The following is an 18,568-nucleotide window of genomic DNA, read 5'->3' on the forward strand; positions in this document are numbered from 1 at the left end:
AGGTATTGTTTTCCAAAGCCAAAAGGCAGCACCAGAAATTAAACCTGGTTACTTTGAGAAGCGCCATTCACAGCAGACTATGAACAAAAGTCATCATTGTCGTGTCGACAAGGCGGACTGCAAGCATTTCACATTGCAACAGGCCCTCTATTGTGCTATGCACCAGCTTTAGCAATTTGTAGTAACAATGAAGTTCTCATGGAACGTCCCTGGAATCTACTGCTTGGATGCTGGACAGGGCTCCACTGGAAAGACTTCCAGCAGCATCTCCGTAAGCCCTTACAACTCGAAGCACAACTCCCAAAATGGCACTTAATGCGTCTTGTTTTCTACAAATCTAATGCATTTTGCCCCCTTGCACGTATGGATACAAGTTCTGTAGTGCTGTGCTGATGGAAATGAGCAATCCTGTCATTTCTACACGTGCTTGTGTGGGAAGAGGGAGGGTATGCTTGTTTTTAAATGCAGCTAGCACAGCTTGTCATCATCCCCAGACTCTAGATTTAGAGCACAAAGGGTTTTGAAAAAGTGTTTTATTGGCTATACGAGATCCAAGGCATGCATGTGTCTACAGGCACATACATCTGTTGCATAGGTGTACAGCTCTGGATTTCTACCAGCTTTCCTGCAGTTTAGCACCAATTCATGTTAGGATTTATAGTGAAGAGCAGCAGAGCTTTCATGAGTAATTCAAGCAAAGCCTCAATTAAAACTTTCAAAACAATAATTACTTGGTGCCAATTATGACAGTACCTCTTCTGCAAACACGGTTTATGAATCCACACAGGGCTAACCACAGACAGCAGAAGCTTAGCCTTAACTCACGTCTTTCCAGTTTCTTTCAAGTCGCATACAAACCCAAATCTCCAGTGCTTTTTACACTCTGGATTGTTGTCCCAACACTGAAAGGAAGAGAGCTTTAGTTTGGAGCTAGTTATGTTTGCACTTGCATGCAGAACCAAGCTAAACAGCTCTAGAACTGGGTGTTAATACAGTCTTACTAACAGCTAAAACATTGCTCTTAAGGAGTAAACAAAATAAGCTACCAGCACACGCACTTTCTCATTCCAACGAGATTAAAATTCCACAACAGCCTCAAAATGAAACTGTTAGAAGACACAGAAGCACTGCAGAACCCAGCTGAAAAATCTGTCAGGCAGGATATCCTTTCATAGAATCGTAGAATCAATTTCTTCCAGCACGTATTCAGTTTCCTTTTTTTTTTTTTGAAGCACATACATTGCAAGTGTATTCACATACAATAAAGAAAATAAAGCCAATAAGGTAAGTTTTCTTTTGAAGGGAAAAGAAAGCAGTGGAATAATATGAATGATCTTTTGCAAGCAAACTACAAAGATAAACACACCACGTACGAAGGCACATACTCCTCAGGAAAAATACACAGCTCAATAAAAAAGAAATCCCAATAGAGAACTAGCAGAAGAACTATAGAGAACATTGGCAGAAGAATGAATGCTTTTCATGATGAATCACTGCATGTCTAACCAAACAGAATTATTAAAAATTAGCATTCATGTTATTCAACTGATGTAAGAAAATCATTAGTGCCACTGTACCCTTCCACAAGTATTCAGAAAGCTTCAGCCATCCTTTGAATAACCATGCAGATGTGCTGCAGAACTGAACAACAAAACAGAAGCGTCTGTTTTCCTGATGCAAACTACTGACCTTTAAAGGAATGATTTAATAACAAATTTCAATTACAAGTCTGTTTATTTTAGAATGTTAACTACAGCAAAAAATGCCAAGTGACTGATGGCTAAAAAGGTATTCCATACCTTAATTTTTTGAAAAGAGAGACCCAATACTTTTTTCTAATCTGGAAAATACTTCAATGCTTTGAGATCAATAACATGGGTTTGTTATTAAAGAAATAAGGTGGGTTTTTTGTTTGTTTCTTGTTGATTTTTTACTTTGTGTGTGAATTTAGTTGTGCAAAAAGTATGTTAGACTATCATCCATGCTTCGCTACAGAGAGAATTTTTGCTTCAACTTTTCAAATTTTTTAAGTTGTTTGTGTAGCATTGGCAAATGCCTTCCCACCAATCTCAGAGCATGAGGAATGGTTTACAAGGCTTCAATCTCCCCATTTGGAATAAGCAAACACACCAAATCCTACCGCAATTATGCTCAGCGTTCAGTGAGATCGGAAAGCCCCTGAAGATTAGTAGAGCTGGCGTAACAAATCCAACCTGCCAGAACAATTCATCTGGCTTCTGCGCTCCTCCCTGTTGCCATATTTCCCGAGGGATGCTCAAAACCAGAGGTATTTCAAGTTGGATAAACTCTCCTGGCATTCTGCTCCTGCGTTCTTTTTTTATGAGTGGAGAGGACCCTCATCACGTGACGGTGAGACTTGGGAATAAAGGTGAACAACCGAAGAGCCTCAGCGTGCCCTCTGAGCTGCCAAGAGCCCATACTGCTCTTGTAGGCCTTGCACCTGATTAAGTGAAGGCACACAGGCATCAAGGGGAAGGAGCAATACGTACAGGGCTGTAAGACTTCCTACAAAGAATGAGCACCTCCAAATTAAATGGTGAGCCTAATTTACTAGGCACAGTGTACAGTTCCAATTATTTCTTCCACTTACTATCTTGCTGATTAACAGTGATAAAGTGCACACTCTACAAAATGCTTGCATGGTTGTATCTTGCATTAGGTGCAGTACTTCAGACTGCAGTGCTTATAGTGCTTGCAGTTACATTTCCTCCCTTTTTATCAGTCTTCCATATGACAGAACAAATGGATACACTGTTCTTACCAGCCAGCTGAACCACACAATAAAAAGTTTCTGGTTCCAGCAACATATTCTTGCCCTGCCTGATTTAATTCTTCTCATCACTACCAGGTGGATCATTGATTGAAACTTCACCAGGTGCAGAAATCAGGGAACACTCTACTTTGAATTCTCAGACATCCAACAATTCCAGGTTAACTATGAAAACAGAGATGTCAAACTATTCCTTTTTAAGTTATTAAACTAAGGAGTTTAGACAAAAGAAACATCACTTCAGTCTTTTTTCCCCAAGAAGGATTCATCCACAGGCACGCATGCCAAAGCCATCTATGCCCCAGCGGTAGCAGAACCAGCACCAGGAATGCCCTCTTGTGGCACAGCTGAAGCCTGCAGAGCCCTAATTTCCTCAACTGCAATTAACATAAGAAAGTATTTTCTCAGGGCTTGCTTTGAAACTGAGATACGAAGGAATACAAGAAATGGGACCAAAACTGCAGATGCTGTCCAAAGTCTGAAGAAACGTTTGAACTTCATTTCTCTTCATTGCTTGCTTGCTTCTTTGAGTGTTACTGTAAGTAGTGGGAACCTTTGGTCCTTCTTGTAAATCTGTGGGTAATCAAATTCCTGGGAAAGCTGTTCCAGGAACCGAACAGGAGTGTCTGTTACTTCCTGCCTTTTAAAGAGCATGCGTAAAAGCAGTTTTGCTGCTCAAGAATCTGTGCATTTTGACACCTCCAACAATAGGAAACGTCTTGCAAGCCTGCCTCCTCATCCCCACAGGCCCTGCTGATTCTCAGTGGTGCGCCACTAAAGCCAGAGGAACAACCAATAAACAACAGCACAGCCATGTGTTTCCCCACAGAGCTAAGCTAACGCACTACATATTTTTCTGTTCAAGAAGCGTGACTGCGAAGGTCGCCGTTCCATTATGTGAATGCAGCATCCTTTGCACAGGTTTTATTTCTGCAGCTTTTTAACTCTCCATCTGCCAAAACGCCATTAGCACAGCAGCTCACATGCAAGCAAACAGAGGGGCAGCAGGAGAGCCTTCCAGGCACAGCCAGGTCCCAGCAGGCCGATGCTCGGCAAGGGGGGGGCCTTCGCCCCGCACTCACAATGCAGCACAGTGGCGGGCGCATTCCTGAGCCCATCGCTCTTGGTTGCATTTTCCCAAGCCATGGGGATTCAGACCGGCTGGCGGCACGCCAGATTATTCAGCAGCAGTCACCAGCTACTTGTTTCCATCGTCCTGCCACAAAAGGTGTTACTCCACTTTTTCAGAACACAGTTCAAGTTTGTAAGCACAGGAGTACCGGGTTTCAGCTCACAGTTGCTTTGCAGCTGCCCAAGCCATTCTCCCGTTTCCCTACAGCTTCCTGCAAGGAACAGGCAGCTCAGAGAGCATTAAGCCTGATAGGAAAAAGTATTTGGTTCTAAGAGGAAGTGAGAATCCAATCCATATTTTTACCTCTGTGGAATAATTAATGACCGGCAAAGAAAAATACTTCACTCCTTCACAGCCTACGATCAGCCCTCAATCAAAGCCTCAAAATCTCTAGTGGAACATTCAACCTCATTCAACCTCAGAAAAAGAACAAAACACTCTGATGATGTGCATGTCTGACACTTCTGTTTTCATACAGAAACAATCCATGCTTGGGGTATAAAAAGGCATTTTCCAAGTTTCAAGTTAAGAGAGAAATTTGTTAGAAACACTTGTTATCAAGCAATGCATATTTAAATGAAGTTATTGCTTAAGCTTTAGTGAAAATACCACAGCACTTCATGAGTGAGAGCACAGACAAAGTTAAAAATCATTTTTTGGACAGGTTTCACTGAGCACTTTGTGTGCAGGTGCAACACAAGCCTTCCTGCAAAGGACTTCCCCATGTCCTTTGATTTCATGGCACTCTAGGATCCCTTCCCGCCCCAAACTGCAGAGCGACCACAGAAACACATTGCTGACACTGAACATACAAGCAGGCTCTATGGACAAAGCTCACTGACCACACTGCAGAGCTCCTTGGAGAATTCAGAGCTACACAGCAGAAGGGTCAGGCTGCTCCCCAGCCCAGCACAATCATGTGGGAAACCAGAGGGACCTGAGCTATCCCTATCACTCTGCTTACACAGCATTTACAGTAAAGATTCTCAAAGCAAAGAAAATTGGGAGTCATTAAGCTGAGATTTTCTAGGTGTAAACAGTTCAACAGCTCTTTTCTTTCCATGATCAATGAATTTTTTCACTCCACTTGAAATCAGTAGATCAATAGCCCCCTGCAGAGTTATCCTTCCCTGTCTATTTACTACACTGCAATCTTACTACCTAAAAGGAAACATTAGCAATCAGACTGAGTAAAGCCAGCCCATAAGAAAAAGAACAGAGACCTGACCAAGATGCCCACCTGCCAAAGTTGAGGTCTTCCACACAGCTTTACTTAACTTTCCTCCACTGCTTGGGGAACACAAGTACATGTACATACACCCTTAAAAATGGAGCAGTATGGGTTGGAGAAGAAGAGAAAAAGCAATCACCAAATTTCCTTATTACCTCAGAGTAGCTGTAATGTCACACCTCAGACACCAAGCAGTAGTGCAGCAACTTTGCAGGCCTTCTCTTCACCCAGCCTCCCTCAGGCACATGGTAACAACATTCTTGCCTTCATAACCCAGCCCGGACCACCAACTGAAGTGCTGTCCCTGGTGTCCGCAGCTTTCTGAGCCTGGCTGTCTTCTGCTCCTGGAAGGAAGTGCTCAGTTTCTGTACCCACCCATCTTGACTCACTCAGCAAGTCTCCTCTCTGGGGCACCGGTTCACCCATTCAGACAGAGAATACCGTTTCCCAACCCCTACAGGAAGTACCTCCTCATAATCCTCGAGCAGTTGAATGCTAAGAAGGTTTGTCTGTCATTTACAGTTTCACTTCAGTGTGTGCATGTTTAAACAAATGGCATTGACTATTCAAGCCAGGAGCGTCCGTGTCTCAGCACTGCTGATGGAATGGGAACAGTTTCTCATCAGTAGCAGCATCCACATTGTGGCTAGAAGCAGTTCTAGGTTTATGCAAGTACTGAGCTGTGTGCTGTAGGTCCCTTGCTTGTTTCCAGCTATCTTGAGCCATTAAGACCATACACGAGCTGTGACATTTAAGCCTCTTCAGCAGGCAGCACAAGGAGACACTTACGCTTACAACAAATCTTAATTTTTATTTTTAAATTATAAGTACCTACTAAGCAGTAGCCCCCTTTAGTGAGTTGGTCTGCCTTTTTTCCAGCACACGAGCACTTGCTTTCCACAACAGACCATCCCTAAAACTGTTTGTCTCCTACAGGTTTTTCTTTATTTTCCAAAGAAGCAATACTGAAAGACAAACCTGTTTTTCGTGCCCTATAGAAACTGGTTTTAACACCTTTGGGAAAGGCTGGGGGAAGGGACTATCAACCTAAGACCTAGAAAGCTTTTACAGACATTCCTCTCCTGTGGTATTTCAGATTAGGTACAAATGCCTTCCTCTAATTGTTGGAGTTGTTGAGGAAAAAGCATCCATCCTCACAATTAAATAGCTTCCATAAAAAGCTTCACCATAAGAGTTACCAGAGTCTGAGTTATCCAGTCAGTGATAAGAGTCTTTACCCCAGTCAGTGTTAAAGGTCCAGACATCAAAAAAAAACAAAGGAAAATTAACAGGACATCTACAACTAAAAAGCTTACTGCAAATCTCTCTGACCTTTCAACAGCTGAAACAGCAAAAATATCAAGAAAGACTTAGAACTGCTCCTATTTTTTCAAAGCTTTTGATTAAGACACAACCTCTTTTTCTCAGCATCCAGAAAAATATCCGAAGCAGAGCTATTTCCCTTACAGCCATCTGTCTCAGTGGGCAGCACGTTTGGTAGTGCTGTTCTAAGAAGATGGCAAGTGCTGACTTCTGAGAGGATTTACCAAGTATGAGACAGGAAGAAAAGCTCCTACTATACAAACCCTCACACTTTGTGCTGCTTGAGATTTTTGAAGAATTTTTAGTGCTTTTCTTTTTGGAGGAGGAGGTGGTACCTGCATCATTATAAATGCATTTTAACATAGACTCATTTGAAAGCATCTAAACATCAACTGATTGGGTAGTGGGTATCATTTCTCTGTTTTAATCTTACCAGATTTCCATCTCCCTTAAAGAATGGTAGCCACTATAAATGCATTTGCTGTCCTACATGGGGGAAAAAAAAAATGAAACACAAAACTTTACAGTTTTCTTACGTATTTAAAATTCTGGGCTTTGTGGTTAGTTGTTGGTGGGTTTTTTCCCCCTTTATAGCAAATGAAATGCAATGGCATGCTTTTAGGAGTTCATGTGCAATCCTGCACAAATTTCTCCTATATAAATCTATCGTACAGTATCAGAAACCACATTTTAACAAGTTAACTTGCCCATAACATATGGGGAATAGGTAATTCTTGTACCTCTGAACTACTTTCCAAAGTTTGTTCAGTGCTTTAGTTTCCGGGCAGGCACAGTGAAAAGATTTCCTTTTCTTATTCAGCTATGTCAGAAGCTCAGAAGAACTACAGGAAAACACTTAAGTGCCTTTTTCTTATTTATGACCAGGTATTTATGACCAGGTAGGAACAGAAGCCCAAAATCAGCCCAAAATTGGAACGTAACACATCAAGATTTACTATTTACAATGATCTGAAGCACTTATTAAAAAGAAAAAAAAAAATCCATCGCAACAATTAAAAATCTATTTCTTCACCTGCTGATAAGACACATTTTATTTTAGCTCAATTCACAAATGAAATTCAACTGGGATCCACAAGTTTTCTGTGGATCAACAAAATTGATTTCAGACCTCTATTCCAGATCACCAAATCCATTTCTGGAAACACAGATCTAGCACAAAATGCCCACTGAAGGATTTCTTATTTGACACAAATGAGTCCATGTAAGTGAAACTATTTCAACTGTCAAGCTGGGTAAATTTCACAGACAGAAGTAGTTTTGCTCATGAAGATGGCAGTTCTGACTAATGCTACATTCTACCATCTCCACTTGATACAAAAAGTAATTTATTTGATTTTTAGACAGAAATTGTTTGTGTCTACCCTACAGGTAGATAAAAGCTTGCAGGAAGGCTGGTTGCTCTTACACACATCCATCCCTACAAGGCAGGACTGGATGTTTCCTAACCATTTATTTTGTATCTGATGAGCACAGCTGAACCTAAGGAAAGCCAGGACCCTATGGAACAGCAAGCATACTACCTTCTAATCAGCTGTAATCATATGGGCTCCACTAACACTGCTGTTCCACTCTAATTCTTCATATGGGCACTTTTTGGAGATGGTAGCACTCAGAAGCCATACCTTCATAGCTGTGCTCACATCCCCAGAAGACAAGCCTCATATTGTAATTTAGTGTTCTCCCCGCAAGCTTTAGCAACCAAATGTAATGGAATATTGAGTTAATTGGCAAGGAGGCAGCTGAGCTGAATGAATAAAACCCAAAAGTGAGTAGTACAATAGAAGTACAATTTCTAATCTTTGCAGCAAACAGATTTCTATGCGACTGCAGAACCAGAATACTTTTAGGAGAATACTACATAATTTTGTTCAATTAATCCAACACAGAACCATGCTCCATTTACCTCTTCACTTACATGTCTTAACAGGATGCTGAAATTCACCAAGAGCAGCATTCTCTGCAGTCAGTTTCTCTAAATCAGTTTCACCCCAAACCATTAGGCAGACCTGACAACAGGTGGAAACGTGTTCATTATCAGTTACAGAGCTAAAGGTGAGATGAAAGGAGGAAAGGTTAATTCACCATTTACATTCTACAAATAGACAAGAACTGTCTGTGTTGAACTTCATTCCTAAACCAACTGCACTACCTACATTTGGACCATCAGTTTACTCAGCTCATTAGCAGACCTCCTGATTGCGCTTCTTATCATGCAAATCTTTAAAAATTCATCGAGAATAAAATGTCTGACATTTTGTTTCTACAGGAAGCAAACAAATATTCACTTGCAGGCCATTATTTGTAAAAATAACTTCCTATTCCCACACAAAAAGCATAACATACCTCATCATGGTTACAGAAGCCACTCTGGAAATAGCTGCCAGACAGCCTAAACGAATTTAAGTCACATTTTCCTACACAGATAGAACTCTCTTCTGTACATCAATAATTCAAAAATCCTTGTAGCCTCATTCTAGACATGACTTAAGAACACAATCTGTGGCTGTTTCTTTGTAAATGATTTCAGGCAGTGCTTTAACTAACCTCTGCATCCACAGCTCAGCTGTCTTCCAACCACAGCGATGCAGGAAGCGCATGCTGCTCATCACACATTCTCTGCATCCCCAAAGCCACTAACACTTGCAGCACTTCACACTTAGCAGAAAGGGAAGCTACCACCACAATACAAAACTTAGTATGATTTGTAAACCTCTTGGCAAGGACTCCCCTGCATCAGTATGACAGCTCCCCCCCAACAGATAGTGGGTATCACCACTGACATTCAACTGCAATAAGAATCCATCAGCAAAATCTGAATTTTATGCCAAATAATCACATACTGAAGAAAATGCCACCCATGGAAATATACAGGAAATAAAAAAAGTGACTGCTGTTTTCCTTCACTGTCAAACAGCACTGTCATACCCCTCGGTAATTCAGTCTTCTTACCCCCATTCTGTGGTTCCAATACTTTCTCAGACAACTCAGTATTCTCCAGGATACAGAAATGCAACTCTGCAGAAAGGCTTTGCTGGAGCTGTAGACACCCAGCTTCCCAAACGAGACAGTTTTAAGAGAAAGTAATAAACAGCCACTGACACTGAGGAACATCTGTTACTCTGATACTAGCACCTGATGAAATTAAGATTTATCACGTTGCATTTCAACTGGAAGGGCTAAATACAATGAAAAATGAATAAAAACAAATACACCAGAGCCTAACTTGGTGTCTGTAATCTATTTTTTTTTTTTAATAGTTTTATACAGTGACTTCACATCTGAGAAGTTAAAAAGTTACTGTGAGTTTTCTGTTTGTGGGCTTGTTTTTTGTAAATGAGCTTCAGCTGTGACTCACTGCATGAGTAATTCCATGAGCAAAAGGAAGGGGCTGAGACTATTCACAACTGAATACTGAGCCAAGGCACACAGGCACTGAAGGAATAAATCTTATCGCTCTCTGAAAATATTTCAGGTATTCAAGTATGCCTGCGCTAGAAAAGAAAAGCACAGAAGTAGCACTTGAAGAACAGCATCTTCCAAAGACGTGCGAGGAAGGAAATAAAGACATTGCTCCCAGTCACTTGACAAAACCATTGTCTTAAATGGAAAACAAGCAGAAAAAATCTCACTTAAGAAACGGTGTGTCAGCAATAGAACCTCTTTTTACAATGTAAATAACTACTTTAAGAGTATGTGAAGTACCAGTTAAAAATAAATAAATAAAACCAGTTACATTTATAAGAGCTGATATCCTGAGACAGCAACAATAAACAACAACTAGCTGATGATAGCTGTCATCTAAGAAAGAGGGGCTTTCGTTACTTTGCAGTTAACTGCAGTTAATTTTAATTCAGTCCAGGCAATTCAACGTGGTTTTGAACCAATGCATCCTCTGTGGAACAACTGCTTGCTGTCTAAACTCCCGTGCAAACAGCTGGTGTAATGATGCCTGATCTTCAGAAAAATACACTGAAGAGATTAATGCTGCTTTACCAGTCAGTGAATCACACCCATTAGTACAGTTCTGTCTGCTGATATGCTCTAACATTCCGAGCAGATCTATGTTGTTAAGTCCAATTTCTTCCTCTTTGATCCAAAGTAGGCACTGAACTCAGAGATTCATCTGCAGAACGCACATTTCAAACGCCTAAAAATCAGCTTTTAAACATACCTATTAAAAAACAAAGAAACAGACACCTGCCATTGGCCTTTTGACCTCTGATTTACAGTGGCTGATAAACAAACAGTGCCTCCAGTTCTTCTCCATTCCATTGACACCAACATCTTAAGTCAATGAAAAGGAGTCATTCTTCCACCCAGAAAAAGGGGCAGAGAAACACCACTTACATGAAAGTTCCTGCTCCGCCATTTTGCTAATTTGAAAACAGCTGTGAAAATATGGCATTTTGAAACAAATACACAACTTGCAAAAAGCCATTAACTCTACATTTTTTCAGATGAAATGAAGTAGAAAACTACGAGCAGCTTTGCTGCTTTGTCATATTTCACCACAAAAGGTCCTGGAAAAATCATTGGCATGTTGCAGTACTGACATTATTCACAGAAAGCTCAATACTCTGTTCTTAGCTTGGCCTCCAGGAAGAGAATACAAACCATCATAATGCTTGACATAGCATCGTAAATTAAATTTAGTATTACTCCAATACTTCATTTGAGTGTATCCAAAACTCATTCACAACTATTTGGTTGAGGTTTTGTTGCTGATTTTTTTTTTTTTTTTTTTTTTAAACTACAGATAGAACCTTTAGAATACAGATAAGCAACAAGGAACGTAAGGGCTTAAACCTCCAGGAAGAAATGCATGTTCCTGCTACTGATAGCACACTTTTCCACCTGTCCAGACAAGTCAGCGATGTTCTTGCCAAGCATACGTGGCACACAATCAAGAAAAGAAAAGAAAAGAAAAAAAAAAAAGGTTGGGAGCTTAACCAGATTATTCTTGGATTTTAACTTCTTTAATTAGCAATCTGCATTCAGATCAGTTCTGTTTCTAAGGACAGCAGTACCTCAGAGCAGACTTTTTTAAAATAGTCTAATAACACTGCAGGAAAAGACAATTAAGCTACAAGCAGGATGAGGTTTTAGCTCCATCCTTTATTGTTAACCAAGCCAAGGGCATAACAATAAAAAAATTTAAGAAGCACATCTAGGAGGCAAAGTCAAACTAAATTTGATTCAGCAGCAAATTTGAACGAACAGCCATACTGGATAGTATCAGATATGATATTAGTAAATGTGACACTGCATTATTGCTCCTTGCAAGGTTGCAGCAGTACGATACTAATGCAACATACTTCATCTGTAGCAAAGAAGTGTAAACATTTGAGATGATGGCCAACTTTGATCAGTCGAGAAATCAAAACACATTTTAGAATAATCCATCTATAGCAAACAGAAGGATTGGGAAACGCAGGGCACAGAAGCAGGGAGAAAAGCCTGCACCCAAGTACTTCACAGCACACACTTCTGCCTTTGCTGAAGCACTTGTTTAGTACAAGGCTGTTTAGTATTGCCAGGCTCATCTGGAAAATGTACTTCTTCACTTTCTCCATCATAAAATACAAAAACATCTTATATGAGATATTTGTCTGCAAATAAGTAATCCTTTAAACTACGCCCAGCTGCTGGAGAGTTCAATGCCTGCTGGCAGACTTGAAGAAGCAACTTCCTTCAGCAAAATATGTCTTATTAAAACCAAGATTTTGCTGTACCAAATATTTTAAATTACATATATGTATATATTTGCAATAAACAAAACCAAATTAAGTGTTGAATAGATTATCTGTTTGCTCACCTGATGTGGCAGACATACCATAAGCTTCTAGAAGCAGTCTAAAATGTAACACAGGGTTCAAAAAGCTATTTTTTAAAACTAGGGCTATACCTGTATTACAATTACGTATATTCCTCATCTTTACATTATAGCAAGACTTTCAGAACCACTGAAACCCCCCACTACAATATACCTGATTCAGACATGTGGTCACACACACAATCTCAGAGAATGCAGAAGCACACCTTGCTCTGCAAGGAATGAGAATGAGGAACAAATGGCTGAAGTTTTTCTGACTGACTCATGTTAAAGATACAAGAAAGTGTACTGAAAGAAAGGTGCAAAGTGGATACCAGCAGCTCTGGAACCAAGCTTTACCCATATTTCTGAGCTACAGACATAAGTCAGTTGTATAACCCGAAACAGAACAAAAGAATGTTCCTTTATTTACCAGAAGCACTCAACACTCAAACAGCATCTGAAGTTAATAGGAATTATGCTTTAAATGTGTTACCCTTACTTCCCTCCTCAGGTAGTCAAAGTTCAGTTTTCCCAACAACTAAATGTGTATTTTGGAAGAAAGGCAATCAGGGGCTGACAAACCAAGCTAAATACCTTTTGGTGCAGCCACGCTTTAAAAACAAACAAAAACTGGCACCTCCCCCTATACACTCATACCCCCCCCCCCCCCCACCAGGGAATGCACACAATGCTCCTCTTCACATACACCACAGAACCAAACCACACGTGGTATTCTCCCTGTGCAAAGTTCCCAGCCTGCTTATAGAGGGCACCCTGCACCAACCTCGCTCCCTCCCTTCTCTGAGAGCTTCCAAGTATTTCTTTTGCTGTCTGCAATTTTTAGCAACCTCTGCCTGAGTACAAATCTATCAGCGTTTACTTGACTTTTTAATGAGTGATTTCTCATTTTAACCATTGACAAGGATGAGATGTATGTGTTGCCCTAACTTGAATGAAACACAGCTGCTGTACCTACCCAGCACGCCCAATATTCCCAGTGCAGTTTTGCTCACCACCCAAAATTAATTTAAAAAGTCGTGTGCTCAAGCTGGAGATCCAAAGGGCAACAAGAGACGGAGAAACCGCTACAGACAGTACAGCTTACTTTATGTAGCTCTTCTCCACACTGCCCAAATAGGCCACGTGTTGGCTAATAGACCGGCAAGGACAAGAAGGCAGGCAGGCAGGCTTGGCCCCAGGCCGGCAGCTCCTCCCCGGCTCTCACCTCGCACCCGTGAGCCAGCAGATGCCGCTACAGACCGCCCGGTACTGCTGCCGAATTGCACGGCTTTTCTCCCCTCCTATCCTAACACAAAATCCAATTCCGGCATTTTTCTTCCACCTCTTAATTTCACACCTCCCATACGAATTACTTCGATGAAGCCCAGTCCCCGCAGTGGCAACGCTTTGTTCCAGCAGCGAATCGTAACCTGCAGGCTGCTGCACACAGACATCTAGCCAAAATACAGCCTTGACTACTGCTGTGGAACCACATTTCTTCCCCCAAAAGTTTCTCCAGAACACTTTAGAGCACGCAGTCCTTCCATTTAGCCAGAAACCATCCTCAGAGTCCCTAACAGCAGAGCAAATGGCTGGGGATCACCTACAGCAGCAGCTGGCAAATCCAAGCTCCTGCATGGTTTTCAGCAGCACGGTATCTGCATATATGTTTGACAGAGCAGAATCCCAGCTACAAACACAGATTTCAGTTTGCTGCTCACCACTTCGGTGTTCTTCCCATTTTTGGTATTTCATAGGATGGCCTGTGTTAGAAGAGACCTCGAAATCATCCAGTTCCAACCCACCTACCACACACAGGGTTACCACCCACTAAATCAGACATAGATTTATATCCAAGTAATACATACCATGCTTTTTTCCTATATACAAGAGAGGGGAAAAAAGGCACTTTTGTGAGTTTTAAGAGCTACTCAAACTAGTGACCAAAATAGATATTATCCTGTGAAAAACTGATTTTGGAAATCCATCAACAAAAGGTCAACTTCAGCTATTTCAGTGCTGACAGCTGCTTGCCTATTCCTAACTTTACAACTTGAATGCAATACTACCTTTGTGACATGCAGTATTAATGTGGCATTTTCTCCTTCCCCAGAAAGCCTGCTGGCCAAGCCTACCAGCTCCTATCAGCAACCTGAAGCAAACCACAGCAAGTGTTGCAAGTGCTCATTCAATCCCGTATATGTTTAGCAACATTCTACCTGCAGTGACTCCAACACAAAGCACTTGCCCAAGGTACTCAATGTATTTCATAAGCATTAGCAGAGAAAACAAAACAGGAGAGAGGTGAATGAGTAGTGCAAGCCATCATAGGCACTTGAAGCCGGAAAGTGAAATGCCTGCGATACTGTTAGGCAAAGAAACATTTGAACCTCTGACCAATCCTAAATCAGCATTCCTCTTAAAATGGATGAAAGGCTGGCAAGCCAAGCCAACCAACCACTTTTTGTTAGGAAATACTTGTTTTCCACACATTTTTGTCACTCAAAGAAAAGAGAAAATATGTCACAGGGGATGATACAGGTCTCACAGCTCAGAGGCAAAGATGACCACATTGCAATCTCTCACAATTGATGTCTGTACTATCTGAGTCGAACTAATGATGTTAACACCTCTTTCTGATTAACAGTAACAAAGATGCTGAGGTTTTGTATACATGGAAAGACACTTAAAACCATACAAAAGTTACCCCATTCTTCTCCTTGGGGCAAGCTATCTAAGTTGCAAATAAGCTGCAAAAGCGAGATTTTATCTAAACCACCAAGTGGAGACCCCAAAAGATCAGTTTCTACATCATTTATTTAGTGGTTCTAGGATAAAAGGCAGGACTACACTAGTAGGATTTGCTGCTATCAAGAAAACTTGAAAAATAATCAGTACAGAGAAAATCACTCAGAAAGATTTGGATGTGCAGAAGTGGGAAGAACCAGAATGCAGCCTCTTACATGACTTCCTTGTGCAAACTACAGTCCTAAAAGTTAAAGCAGCAAAAGAAAATAAAGATCAGGATGCATCAGTCAATCGGCAGCACTCACACACGCTGTCAGTGTAGGTGTCTTTCCCAAAAAGGCAAACAAGTTCTAATGCAGAAAGCAGAGAAGTTTCTAAAGCCAGAAAGCCAAAAAGTCCATAAAGCACTTTTGCAACAAAGATGACTGACTTCATGTTTCAAAAACTGCAGAGAAGTGCTCAGCAACTTTTGTTTTACTATATGCTTCTTCAGGACTGCCCACAGTACTGGCAAAAAGAATAAAGACATGGAAGTAAATAGACATCAAACATTACTTTTAAAATTCAAAGACAGCTCACATCCAACACTCAGCCTAACATTTTGATTGCTGCCATTCTAAAAATTAAGTTATGTAAGTGGAGATGGCCAACATACTTAAATATTTGACACCACGTCCCACACAAAATTAATTAAATTACAACTAATATAAGACCTAGAAGAGAGAGAAAGAAGTAAATCAAAAAGGAGACTACAACAGCTCACATTTAAAGTGGAAATTATGGCAAGAGAGAAAGGCGGCTCACAGCATTCCTCCCAGCCCCATTCAATAAATTAGTAATTAAGGAGCAAGAACTGAGTGCGTGCTCATGAAATGTCTGCGGATGACACCCAACTGCAAACTATCACCAGTGAAAAGAGGCAGTTAATGAAGAGCTCATGCTTTCTGTGAACTGGAGTGCTATTAAACGGAACAGGACGAGATGTGAAATCATGCACTAAGGGACCAGCAGCCTTTCTGTTCTGTAAGCTGAGAACTCGTCACGTGGGAGCAACACAGGAGCGATGAACAGAGCAGTGAGCTATGGAAATCCCTGCCTAAGGACGCTGGACTTCATGTGAGCAAAAGAGGGGCTGAGCATGCTCATGGGAAAAAGAGGAAAGCAGAGAAAATCCACGTGGCTCCAGGGCCTCTGAGAGGAGCAGTGTGCAGAGAAGCATCACTGCTGCAAAAGATGCTATGTCAGGTGAATCTGAAGTGGACAGGAAAATGTTCGGCTGCACCAAAACTGCTGTTGCTCTCTCACAGAAGTTCTTCAAAGAATGGCCAAGTTTATCAGACTGCTGTGTAAAACACGCACTCCCTTCAGTAATAAACGCTTCATTTTCTGAAGCAACTCCACCTCAAGCTGAAAAACACTATTAACACCAGTTAGGACAACACATTGTGCAGAGGCGGGTCAGAAACCAAAAGTTTTCTGGCCGTCGGACACAAAAAGCCTTCCACACAAAGCAGCTGGGACCAAAGCGCAGCTGGGGCTCTGCGTCAGCCATACAGGCACGGGGGGGCTCTTCAGCGCGAGCCACATCGGCGCACAGCCGCGCGCGCCGCTCCCGCCGCACCGGGCGCTGAGTTTGCGCTCACACGGCGCCGAGCCCCGCGCTGCCGCCCCTCACACAAGCGGCGCCCTCAGGCCGGACCGATGCCGCCGTCGCCGCCCTCCCCGCGCCCACACACGCAGCGTCCACACAGCCGGCGCGGGGCCGGGGAGCGCTCCACCTGCCGCGAGCCGCGCTTATCACTACCAGGAAGATAGGGGGAGAGAGGGAAAAAAAAAAAAAAAAAAAAAAAGACTAAGCAACCGAGCAGGCGGCCGCGGGAAACCTGTTGCCGGCCGCGCGCGCTGAAGGAGCCGCCGCAGCCCCGCGCCCAACTTTCCCCATCCCGCACCCCTCCGCGCGGAGGCGGCCCGCAGCCCCGGGCCGCGGCACTCACTCGATGAAGTAGCTGGCGCCCTCCTCCGAGAAGCCCTCCTCCCAGCCGCGGGGCAGGTCTGCGGGGACAGAGACAGGACGGGCGGTGAGCGCGCGGCCCGCGACCCTCGGGGCGGTGGAGGGAGGAGGGGGGCGGGGGACGCGGGCACCCACCGGAGCGGATCATGTGTCCCGAGTTGACGGGCTCCCCGGTGCGCGGGTGCAGCCAGGTGGTGCTGCGGCTCAGGTCGCTGCGGGGGAGAGGCGGAAACGCGCACCTGTTAGCGGCGGGAAGCGGGCGGGCGCGCGGCCACCCCCCCGCCCCTTCTCCCGCCGCCCCCTTACTCGATGAAGAAGACGCGACCGTCCCTGCAGACGCCGTAGGACCAGTGCTCAGGTAGCGCGTCCCGCCCCGCCGCCGCCGCCATGTTCGCCGTGCGCGCGGCCGGCCGGCCGGCCGGGGAGGGGGTGTGCGGGCGGCCGGCGCTCGGCGCCCAGTGCCCGGCTCTGCTCTGCAGCGCCACCCCCGGAGCGGGCGGGGGGCGACGCCTCTCGGCCTCAGGAGGCGGGCGGCGGGCCCGGGAGCCGGAGGCGGCAGCGGTCCTTTGTCCGCCGGCGGGAGAGGCGGCATCCCCGCGGGCGGCCGTGGCTGCGGCGCGTCCCGCCCCGCGCTGCCTCCCGGCGCTCGCCAGAAGGCGGCGGGACGGGAAGGGCGGGTGTGGGCTTCGCGCTGCGTCCCGGGATGCAGCCCGCCGATGGAAAAGCACGAGGGGGGAAAAGGCCGTAAGAGCTTAAAGCCTTGGGGAGGCTGTCAGCTCTCCAGCACAACGGCAGCTCCTGTCGGTCATGCAGCCGGCACACCGGGCACCGCCATGGATGGGATGGGATGGGATGGGATGGGATGGGATGGGATCCTCTGCCCCTTTAGCCACTTCTGGAGAGGATAATACGGTTCTAGGCCAGGTGGTTCAGAATGTGCAGTACTATGAGACGCAATGCAGGATACACACCAGACAATGGTTTGATTGCATGTGAGGATGCGTGGGCTCAAATTCTACCTTGGAAGAGATTTTATGAAAGTCTGTCAGAGTCCCACAGCTGCAGAACTGCTTCTAACTTCGACAGAACAACAACCTTGATGTTACATCATCATGATGCTTATCCTCAACATTTCCCTCTTCCAACAATTCAGTTTGGTTTATCCTCCACGATGAAGGAGCCTTCCAACCCTTTGCCTTACATCAGAATTTCATTCAAAACTTGTAAGCCCAAAACTTCTGTGCTGCTTTTCTTTGAAACATTATCATTTTTGAGGCTCTCTGGCAATGCTGAGATGAGAAGCAAGTTATCACATAACAAAGTACCCGCAGTAAGTTTGGTTCTCTTGCAACTACAGGAGTAAAACAAACACACGTTTCAGTAGTGTCGTTACATGTTAAATCTGCCCAGCAGAGCCTCCTGCTTTGAAAGATGAACTTAGTGCCATGGAGCACTCTCTCATGCATAAGCTCTTTAAATTTAGCTGGTAACTCCAT

The 18,568-nt window shown here is 43.6% G+C and overlaps 1 protein-coding gene across 6 annotated transcripts in view; it reads right to left on the minus strand.

The window, feature by feature from the left end:
• The window catches only part of PLEKHA7 (pleckstrin homology domain containing A7), a 171,479-nt gene that overhangs the window by 121,316 nt on the left and 31,595 nt on the right, over positions 1-18,568 (minus strand). For 3 of the 6 annotated variants that reach the window (XM_048947778.1, XM_048947777.1, XM_048947776.1), the window contains exons 1-3: positions 17,379-17,505; positions 17,208-17,284; positions 17,056-17,113 (exon numbers count right to left, since the gene is read on the minus strand). The exons of 1 other annotated variant lie outside the window; for it this stretch is intronic. In XM_048947778.1, coding sequence (XP_048803735.1) covers positions 17,056-17,113; positions 17,208-17,284; positions 17,379-17,461 — 218 coding nt within the window. In that variant the 5' untranslated portion in view covers positions 17,462-17,505. Of the gene's footprint in view, positions 1-17,055; positions 17,114-17,207; positions 17,285-17,378; positions 17,506-18,568 lie in introns of those variants that run through there. 2 more of the 6 variants (XM_048947779.1, XM_048947775.1) reach the window with 1 other exon arrangement.

The sequence above is a fragment of the Lagopus muta genome, chromosome 6 (genome assembly GCF_023343835.1).
Source record: "Lagopus muta isolate bLagMut1 chromosome 6, bLagMut1 primary, whole genome shotgun sequence".
NCBI classification, from domain to species: domain Eukaryota; kingdom Metazoa; phylum Chordata; class Aves; order Galliformes; family Phasianidae; genus Lagopus; species Lagopus muta.